The sequence below is a fragment of the Seriola lalandi genome, unplaced genomic scaffold (assembly GCF_002814215.2).
Source record: "Seriola lalandi dorsalis isolate HSWRI2012SDOR001 ecotype SW California unplaced genomic scaffold, Sedor1 jcf7180002054581, whole genome shotgun sequence".
NCBI classification, from domain to species: Eukaryota; Metazoa; Chordata; class Actinopteri; order Carangiformes; family Carangidae; genus Seriola; species Seriola lalandi.
In genome coordinates this window covers 1,878,454-1,889,236 of record NW_019525134.1, presented here as the reverse complement: position 1 = coordinate 1,889,236, position 10,783 = coordinate 1,878,454, and the positions used below count along the sequence as shown (strand labels likewise).

Below are 10,783 nucleotides of genomic sequence, written 5' to 3'. Positions count from 1 at the left end.
CAGTGTACTATTAGTACAGTATAGTATAGTATAGTGTACTATTAGTACAGTATAGTATAGTATTAGTACGGTATAGTATAGTACAGTGTGGTATAGTATATTATAGTACAGTATAGTATAGTATAAGTACGGTATAGTATAGTACAATGTGGTATAGTATAGTACAGTATAGTATGGTATATTATTAGTACGGTATAGTATAATACAGTATAGTATAGTACAGTGTACTATTAGTACAGTATAGTATAGTATAGTGTACTATTAGTACAGTATAGTATAGTATAGTAGATTTACAGAAAGAAGACTATAAGGGGTAAATGTACTCAAATCTTGACTTAGTAAAAGTAGAATTACCATCATGTACAATTACTCCACAAGTAAAAGTCCTCCTTTCTATATTCTACTAAAGTTAAAGTAAAAGTATACAAGTATTGTAAGCAAATGTAGCTATTATAGTATAGTTTAGTAGAAGGCCTTTCAAAGTTTTAAATGTGTTACATGTGGGTTGTTAATTATCACTGATGTTTAAGAAGCATTTTAATAGAGCCGGCTGAGTGAAGCTCCTTTGAACTCACCATCCTTCTTTATTAGTTGTACAGTTTTAGGAATACCTGTGTAGGAATGCGTGGCCTATAATCTGTAATAATGCATCACATTATCTGATGGCTGATCGTATATTTTGTACAATATGTCAAATCACAGTGACTGCTAGCTGTAGCTGTGAGATGTGTTAATTGTGGAGTGGTGTATAAGGTTAATAATAGCATGAATTTGAAATAAGTAAATAAAGCACAAATACTTCAGGGCCGTACTGAGTTACTTTGCACCACTGCTGTTATCAAGGATTTATGTTCATTTGTAAAGAGGCTCACACTGTTCTGAGGTCAGAGGTCACGCTGGAACCATTTACAGCCTGTTTAAAGAAGAACACTGGGTGTTAATATATAAGAGTCAGAGGTTAATTATTACGTTTTACTGCAGATTAAATTGAGGATTATTATAATAATAGTAATTGTCAGATATGATTCATTCATTTTTTGAAATAACAACTCGACATCATCAGAACAGTGTGTGACTTCTGTCTTTTTTATCACCATGTAATCCCTGTATTTATTTGTTCCTCAGATGTCTTTATTCTGACTGAACTGCATCAGCCTGTCTTTTCACAGGAGACCAATAATGAGGCCGAACAGTCAAGCAGCCAAACACAGATCCTCACACGACACAGAGAGGGAGTTTGGAGGAACCCTGGGTGAGTCACAGCGGGGCGTCTTTCCCAGCCGCCGCCTCGAAGCTTCACTTTCATTTTATTCATTCTACATTTATGATTTTTGCCTTTTCATTACCATCACCACCGCACTGTGTACCATGTGTCACCTCTTCATACTCATATTTACAAATGGTCCGTGCAGGACTATTACAGTCCTGTTTTACCCTGTGTTGTCCCACAGGTACAAACTGCAGTGAAGGTGAAACGTCTTAAAGAGTTTCATGTGTTTCTTAGTGAGTAAAACTGATTTTAGGAAGAAAGAAAGGAAGAAATAAAAGGTGGTGCACTGTAAAAAAAAAAAAAAAAAGTGGCACTAAAGTTTCCAGACAAATTTACATGTAATACACTATAAAAATTCAGAGCAGATTTTAAATTCAAAATTAAATAAATTACAGATGTTGTTGATAAATGTGCATTTAACAGTGGAATAACAATTATGTAAAAAAAAAAAACAATGTATGGCTTTTATTAGTTAGTTTAAGAAACTGCCTCATATATCTGCTGTAATTTCCTATTTAGATCTTGTTTTGCTCCAGTACAACAAGTAAGAAATAACATAACATGCATAGTACATCAAAGTCAGCTATCTATCTATCTATCTATCTATCTATCTATCTATCTATCTATCTATCTATTTATTTGTCTATTGCTTGGTAGATCATAAAACTGCTGCCACTGTAAAAATGAAAGGATGATATGAATCTCTCACAGAAAGAACAGGACTCTTCATCACACCTTCACCACCAGAGTCAGATTTATAGTTGCAGACATGAAATGAAATGAGCTTGTTTGTGTGTGTGTGTGTGTGTGTGTGTGTGTGTGTGTGTGTGTGTGTGTGTGTGTGTGTGTGTGTGTGAGAGAGAGAGAGAGAGAGAGAGAGAGAGAGAGAAAGTGTGTGTCTGTGTTTATATTGGTTGTGTTTTGTTTCCTGTTGTATTCCTTGAATCATCATCACAGTTTAGCTCTGACTGATCTGACGATACTGAACTGAAGCAGGAGTTTTGTTGCAGCCATGAAGACAGATGATCTAACTGCACAGTTGTTTGAGATTCTTTAATTACTCACTGTTAACATACATTTGTGATATTAATCTGATATAATCGTCTCACTGGCGAGATTTGCTCCATTATTCCATGTGATGCGGTTTCACTCAGGTTACATCTTCTGTGCCTCTAGCTGCTGCTCTGCCGTCTCACTTGAATCTGTATTGGTGTCCCAGGTGCCGTATGTATTCCCATCTTTCTTCCGTTGACGGTGCTGTTCCTGATCTGTGTGAGTCGATCCCCTGAGGCCTCTGTTCTCCAGTGGCCTCCTCCCCTCCCCTCCGCTGATCAGCTGTGGGAGCCTCTGGCCCCCGTGCTTCTGCTGGGATGGATCGGTCTGCACGCCCTCCTCTATTTGACGCCAGTAGGAAAGGTACGTTCATCAGTCTGGTTCAGGGCTAGATATTATTGAATTATATTATATGATCATATAATGTCATGTAATTGTTCTTTAAATTGATTATTTCAAGCAAATTGTAATTAAAAAAGTAACAAAATTAGTTATTAAACCGCTGAACACTGTGACCACAACTTCAACTACAAGATAATGGCGCTGTGAATTTGCCTCTGACTGCTGCTTCAAACACATGATTATATTTGCTTTTGACATGCTAAAAATGTAATATACGTCACCACACCTTAGCACAATGACATGCAATATACATATAAGCACAAAGCTGCACATGAGTTGTACAGTGTTGTTTTTGTTGATCTTTGATTAGATAAGACTTTATTATTCCCCAATGGGAAAAATGAAATAAGCTCTGACTGACCTTCTGCGTCTTCCAGTTGTCAATATATATGCAGGGTGCAATCAGTGTGTTGAGATTTAAGATGAGTACATTTGTCTGCAGGTGTCTGAAGGATTAGTGCTGAGGGATGGAACACGCCTCAAGTATCCCATAAATGGTATGATTGGGTTTAATGGTATTGATTAGTAGAAACATGAGTTACAACACATCACATGTTTGCGTTTCTTTTTCTTCTTCATTTTTTTTTTATAAATATGTAAATATATATATATATATATATATATATATATATTTAGGATTTAACGATGTGTTAAAGGAACAGTTTTAAAGTTAGTCATAACTTAAGTGTGACATGGTTTATATAGTAAATTAGTGCTGTAAAGTAATATTATAATAGCTGTAATATTTAAGTTATGTTTGTGTATTACACACATTTTGAATGTAAATGCTGTGTTTGCATTTTTAAAGCTTCACTGTTACATTTTATTTTGAGGGAGATTCTTCTTATTATTTTTTAGTTTAACCTTGTGTCTCTCTGCCCACTCTGACCTTGAGCTAAAGTTTACTTTAGTTACACAATCTGAAATCCCACTTTCCAACTTTTACCTGTTGTTTTTAATACCAGCCTCTGTCAGTCTACATATCTCTGTGCCCCAGGCTACAGCGTTTAGTTTTGTTTGTTTCTCTCTCTCAGGTTTTCATGGCCTGTGCATCAGCGGTGTGCTGCTGATGTTGTTGCTGGGGCTCGGGGCTCCTCTTGGGTATCTGTTTGAGCTGCTGTTGCCTCTGGCAGTGTGTGCAATAGCAGTGTCATTCCTGCTCTCCGTCTACCTCTACATCCGCTCTTTTTGGGCGCCTTCCCATGCTCTCGCTTTGGGGGGCAACACAGGTGAGAGTTGAGCTTCATCATTAAAGGAAGAATCCCCCCTAAACTACTGTTTAAATAAAGCTACTGGTCATGTAGCGTGCATCTGTAGGGCTGCTTTATTGTTTGTGGAGGATTTTGGTATTCCCATGGGGGACTATCTACCAGCCAAGCTCCACAGCAGCCTGCGGGCATCAGGCATAAAGTGAACACTCTCTTTCAAGTGAGCCGAGCGTTTTTTTTGCAGTGCCATGATGTCAAACTTAAAAAAAATAGAAAACTAGATGTTGGTGCCTCGCGTTTGTCTGTCTCTCATCTCCTCATGGTTGTCCGCCTCCGCCGCTCAGACAAGTTTCAGGTTATATCCCTGTTTAGTCATATAAAATATGAAACATTTGTGTGATATTTTGTCACAATTGTCTTGTTAAGTCTTGAGTAATGGCTATAAAGTGTTTTGTGTTCATCCTTGAATACCAGTGGAAATGTGAAGGGATTCCCTTGAACTCTAATCAGTTCAGCCTTGAGTCAAAGTGAATGTTTGTGCCAAATTTGACGAAGTTTTGTCAGGGTGTTAATGAGATATCCTGTCCACAAAAATGGGACGGACGGACTGTCAACCTGAAAACAATATGGTCGCCGGCGAGAAGGCATAAAAGAAACTTTTTTTTCAAGTCAGTTACCATGAAATAAAATAATTTGACATGTAAAATAGACGCGTGCATGATTTACACAGACTATAGGACAGAGAAGGCAAAATAAATGAATCCATTGGTTACGCAGATAGATGGTAACAAGGTGTTTAGCATTTTTAGCCATGCTAGGACAGCTTCTTTTGTTTTATAACCAAGTTCCTTCAAAGCCAATGATGTTTGACAGTTTAGTGATAATTAGCAAATGTTAACATGATAACACGCTAAACAAATGGTGGTGAACATGGTAAACATTTCACTGGCCAAACATCATGTTAGCATGTTAGCATCGTTATTGTGAGGCTGTTAGCATTTAGCTCAAAGCACCTCTGGGCTCAACAGTTTGACTGAATAGGTTTTAGCTAATTGATGATTAATGGATTGTTAGTTTAGGGGACAAACTCAGTGACATGACACCTGATAAGAGTTGATATTAATTCCCTCTTCACTTTTTATTCACATTATGTGCCGCTAGACAAAGTAAGAGGGTTGCTTTTTTTAAAATTCATCCCTCTGTTTTGTTCAGGAAATCCCCTCTATGACTTCTTCATCGGACGGGAGTTAAATCCTCGGATCGGAAACTTTGACCTCAAATATTTCTGCGAGCTCAGACCGGGTCTGATTGGCTGGGTGAGTTGACCTGCAGGATTGAACTGATCAATTGAAAATCCAGACACTGATGAACTGTCATCGTCCAAACACCAAGAGCTTCTTCCAACACATTTACATTTTACACAGAACATGTGGCCACAGCGTTCATTTTTCTCACGGTGCAGTAGAACATATATATATATATTCATATATATCTAAATCTGTTGCAACATTTAGAGTGAACTGTGTAAAACAAAATACTTTTGTAACTTTTAGGTCTGAATAATTAAGATAGAGACATTGTGTTGCAAACATTAATTAACACTGGTATGAGAGAGGAAGACCAACAGGTGGCGATGTTGCTCACCCTGACCGTCCACTACAATTTGACACAGAATCAGAAACTTTTCTCCCTGATGACCTGACACAGTGAGAGATTTGTTGGAGGACCGGGGTGAACATCGTCATCTGTGTCTGAGTCATCAGACCAAGTGAGACAGAAAATAGATTTCTCCGGTGAGAGTCACAAGTAAGAATTAAAACAAAAGTCTCTCCTTATCTTCACTAGTCACAAAAGACAAGATAGACTGAAAGGACTGAGTCATGCTGGGAAATGTAATGAGTCCTTTATTTCAAGTGTTTTTTGTTTCTCTGTATTTACAGTGTAAACAGTAAAACCTTTGCACATCTGAAAGCTTTAAAGCCATGAGCGTAGGAGAGGACAGAAAAAGCTTCCACCAACTGGCCACAGACAGTGTGTGGGAGATTTTCATTTCCTGTTGCATGTTAAAACAATTTACTTTTAACATTCAGCATCTTACAGATGCTGCTAATCTTCCAAATAATCATCATTTTAAAGGTTTTTTAGAGCCCCAAATTTTATTTAATGGTTTGCATGGAAATTATGATCATGACTCCAAACAGGATTTCTTGGATCTTAAATCAAATCAACGTCATGTAGAAGAGCACAGTTTGAGTCACAGGCCTGTTATTGAAAGTTCTTGAAATGTTTATAGTCTAGTTCGATTTATCATTTACATTTATCATCTATTCTGGTGGTATGACTTTTCCAGAAGCATCGTGTCGCCCTTGTAGTCTTCATTCAAACACAATGAAAAACAAGATTTCACAATGCAGCGATGTAAACAGACAGAGTTTTCATGATCCCAACATATGGACCTCTATATGGTCACCTGGTATATGTGTCACTTTGCAAAGAAAAAAAAACACAGGTGACCACTAGAGCTGCAGTGATTAGATGCTTAATCAACTGTGTGTAGTTCTGACTCACTTCATCACTGGATGAGTTCGTCTGACGGTAGTTGGGATGTGCAGGTGAAACAAAACTAACCTGACCAGTGATCATCACTTCCTCTCAGGTGGTCATAAACCTCGGCATGCTGATGAAAGAGGTGGAGCTTCGAGGTTCCCCCTCCCTCGCCATGATACTGATCAACAGTTTCCAGCTGCTGTACGTGGCAGACGCTCTGTGGAACGAGGTGAGGACACCGAATACAGCTCCAGAGATTTTAACCTTCTGTCTTTGTACTTTTAACTATTATTATTTGAGTTAATTTCATGCTCCACTGTGTCATAACAGGAGGCTGTTCTGACAACCATGGACATTGTGCATGATGGTTTTGGCTTCATGCTGGTCTTTGGAGACTTGGCCTGGGTCCCCTTCACATACGGCCTGCAGGCAGCCTTCCTGGTCGTGCACCCGCAGGCCCTCAGTTCACTCGGAGCCGCAGCTATAATAGCACTGAATGGTAATCATGTGACAGCTCTTCTTCAGACAGCTGTAAAGTGTTGTGATTCATGTTTAACTATGGTGATGTTCACGTTTTTCTCTTTGCCATCAGGTATTGGATATTATATTTTCAGAAAGTCCAACTCGCAGAAGAACCAGTTCAGACGAGACCCTTCACATCCGAGCGTTGCAAGTCAGTTTTTCTTCTAATTTTCTATGAACGTATATTCGCTTCTTTCTACATCTGATTTGTAATAACGTGTCCCAACTCACGCTGTACATATAAAGAAGAGATTCAATTAATTTCCTCTTTGTCTCAGAGTGGCGAGGGAGATGTGGAGGTGACTTGCAAATTATATTTTTGACTTGTTCGCAGGGCTGGAGACCATCGCCACAGCAACAGGGAAGCGGCTGCTGGTGTCCGGTTGGTGGGGTCTCGTTCGTCATCCCAATTACCTCGGTGACCTGCTGATGGCGCTGGCGTGGTCCCTGCCCTGTGGTAAGGCATCAGCTTAAAAGCCGCTGCGAGGCTTGTTTTTGCAGACAGGCCGCACTGACATAACACAAGCCCGGAGAGGTTTTAGTAGAAAGTGTGGGTGAAGTAATCATATCCAGTCACATTTATCATTAGAATAGACAGATTTGTGGGTGTTTTTAATGACATGATCTGAAACACAAGCAGTGGAGCTGAAACATATATCACTTCACTCTGACTTGTGCCTGCAGTTTTGTTGAGATTCAGTTGTGTTCATTCATTTAAATACAGTTTAAAGGCTTCAGGTTTCAGCATCAAGCACCTGTTTTATTCTACACATAGTGGTTGTATCAAACCAGCTCCAGCCATTGTGATTTTTTTCCCAGATTTCCTTCCTGTCCTCACAACGTAATTATACTGTGTTTAATACTGATGCAGAATAAATGAAGGCCGCAACAATCTGTCTTTGTTCCCCTGTAAACTGCCTCATGCTCCCATGAATCCTTCCTAAAAATGGTGGCTGTCAGACTTTTGTTACAGCTGACACATAGTGCTCATTGGTATTCAACTTTATGTGACTCACTTGTGTAGCTGCCTTCGTAATTGAGATGTACAGCTGTTTCTGCCTTAATTGCTGCTGCAGAAGTCATCAACTGCTAAATTATGCACTCCTAATATAAAAAAAAACTGGCATATCCCAGACAGATGAAAGCTGCAGTGAGAAAGGAACAGTGTTCACACAGTGGTCTGCAGAAAGACACACTGACGGAAAGGCGAGAGCCGCAAAAAATGACCACTGAGATGAATCAACACAATGAACATTATGATTGAAATTAAAACGTGACCTCTGACCTTTGACCACCAAAATCTAATCAGTTCATCCTTGAGTCCAGATGAATGTTTGTGCCAAATTTGAAGAAATTCCATCAAGGCGTTCTTGAGATAACGTTTCCAGGAGAACGGGACGGACGGACAGACAACCAGAAAACAATATGGCGGCTCTGACTGTCGCCAGACGCGCAGGAATAAAAAGTGCAGAGGAGGATTTTACTCTCGATGTAATTCACATCATAAACACTGATCTCATTAGTTAAAGGTGTTAGTTTCCCTCAGTTTTGATGCTCATTTGAAATTCATAAATTCATCAGTGAATCGTAAATATTTTGTAGTTTTCTTTGATATTATGTTTTATGTGTGTTTCTCTTTTCTTCAGGATTCTCACATCTGCTGCCGTACTTCTACGTCATATATTTCACCGTGTTGCTGATTCACCGAGAGGCCCGTGATGAGAGACAGTGCAGGGCCAAATACGGACTGGCGTGGGACACGTACTGTCGGCGCGTCCCCTACAGGATCTTCCCTTATATCTACTGAGAAGGAAAGCAGACGGGCGGAACCGGACCAAATCCTCGTGACTCTGCAAATCTACACAAACCCAGCAATAACTTGAGATGTGAGTCCATTTTCATTTACATGGATCACAAATCGTAACTGGTGCTGCTACTGGGAATCTGCCGGGAGCTCACGACGTTGATCAGCCTTCATTTGTGAGTCCGGTTGCAGAATGATGGATCGCCACTTCTAACTCTTTGAAACCTCACAGCCACAGATCGCGATGAGCTGCTATAGATAGAGTCAGGCTGCAGTGCACATCTCTTGTTCTGTGCACAAGCGTCTCAGCATATAAGGCTAAAGCTCTGAGCCTTTCCTCATTAAAAAAACAAGATGACCCTTTTTTATTTTTAATGAGAAAACAACTGAAAAACAGAACCCAGTGGGAAAAATCGATTAGTGCCTTTTTTTAATCCAAAAACACTGGGTCACCTCATTTTACCGTGTTATTTTTTACAGTGTCTTTGTTTTGGTGAAGTGTATTTTTACCTGTGAAACACATTCGAAATAAACAGATTAAAAAAACAGCACTTTATCATGTATCTTCATCCTGGACAGACAGATATCTGAACCTCCCTGAGCATTGTGGGAAATGTCATTGCTTTGAATTATATATGTAGAAAAGTTTTTCCATTATGTGAAGGCTTGAATCAGTGTGACAGACAGCTGAAAGAGCAGAGCAGCTATTAGCCTGTAGAGATAGCAGCTAATAGCTGGGTTACTTTTTTAATAACCTTTTCCAACCTGTTTAAATGGATCCTCTCTCCAGCATACAGGCGTTAATAGCAGATGTTCACCAAGCCTCTGGGCTTTTTTAACATCTGTCAGACTTCGGCTTTGAATATGTTCTGTTCGAAATTGCTCTGAAGGAACAAAAAGTACATTGAGTGTATTAGTACAATGAAATGCCGTCAAAGGCTCCTGAAAAATGGCCTCAATCAGCTTTAAAGCAGTGTTCCCTTTTTTTGAAGCTGCATTCTGAGCAGGTTGAGTCACTGCGGAGGTGAGGTGACAGGTGGTTTTATTGTTAATGGACTGGTGCATTATCTTGAGGACACTTTTTTTTGAATAGGTGCTTACAAAGAAGTTAATGTTCCATGATGGACCGTCATTACAGCCAGACACCTGGTTCATACGCCATTTCAATGCAGGAGTATGTTTGTTCTCTTAGCAGCCAATGAAGTTTTGTCTAAAACTATTGCTCATCATATTTGTCCTCTTCAATTATAAGTCACCCTTCATTTACAGTACAAATTATATTCCTCTCACATGCAGTGAAGAGGACTGAGCCGTCTGCAGACGCATCTACGGTACAGTTGGCCTCCGGCCTCGCCTACACAGCGCTCAGGCTATTTTGTGTTGTTTTTCGTGCGCTAAGTGCTAATTAGGAATGTGCTTTTTATAATGCCATGGCTGGACTCATGCTGAATTAATACATATGCTTCTTTTTATATGGTTGTACGTGTATGTGCGGAGCTATGTTTTATTTTTCCCCTGTTCATTATGTGCATGGTGAAATCTGCTGTCCTTCTATTAGTCAGTTATTAAAGACTAATCTCATCACAATCTAATGTTTCATCTATAAATTCCCATCATTTACTCAAGTATTGTACTTTATAGTTTTTAGGTGCTTTTCCTTTACATGAGTATTTCCATTTCATGCTATTTTATACTTCAACTTCTCCATATGAACCTGACAGCTCTATATACCAGCTACTTCTCACATTTCGATTTTAGATTATAAAAAGTTTACTTGTTAAACTTCATTTAAATATCTGTTCAAAGAGGTTGAATTATTCAATGTTTCACAACAAAATCAAAGAGGAAAGTAAAAAAAAACAAAAAAACACTAAAACAAATTTATGCAGCAGAATTTTAAAGAGAGAATGAACCGAATGAACACTATGAAGACCCACATACATAAACAATGGAGAACTGGAATACACAGTCTGGTCT

The 10,783-nt window shown here is 39.1% G+C and overlaps 1 protein-coding gene across 1 annotated transcript; it reads left to right on the top strand.

The window, feature by feature from the left end:
* Positions 1 to 1,017: 1,017 nt before the first annotated feature.
* Positions 1,018 to 10,393, top strand: tm7sf2 (transmembrane 7 superfamily member 2). The gene is made up of 10 exons (XM_023418253.2): positions 1,018 to 1,252; positions 2,490 to 2,686; positions 3,168 to 3,222; positions 3,760 to 3,954; positions 5,146 to 5,249; positions 6,590 to 6,709; positions 6,811 to 6,979; positions 7,073 to 7,153; positions 7,337 to 7,459; positions 8,649 to 10,393. The coding sequence occupies exons 1-10, from the start codon at positions 1,180 to 1,182 to the stop codon at positions 8,807 to 8,809; spliced, it is 1,278 nt and encodes a 425-aa protein (XP_023274021.1). The 5' UTR covers positions 1,018 to 1,179; the 3' UTR covers positions 8,810 to 10,393.
* Positions 10,394 to 10,783: the final 390 nt, after the last annotated feature.

Coding starts and splice junctions, on each gene's coding strand:
- tm7sf2 (XM_023418253.2), top strand. CDS start 1,180: ATGAGGCCGAACAGTCAAGCAGCCAAACACAGATCCTCACACGACACA. Junction 5,250..6,589: donor GACCGGGTCTGATTGGCTGG/GTGAGTTGACCT, acceptor ACTTCCTCTCAG/GTGGTCATAAACCTCGGCAT. Junction 6,980..7,072: donor AGCTATAATAGCACTGAATG/GTAATCATGTGA, acceptor CTTTGCCATCAG/GTATTGGATATTATATTTTC.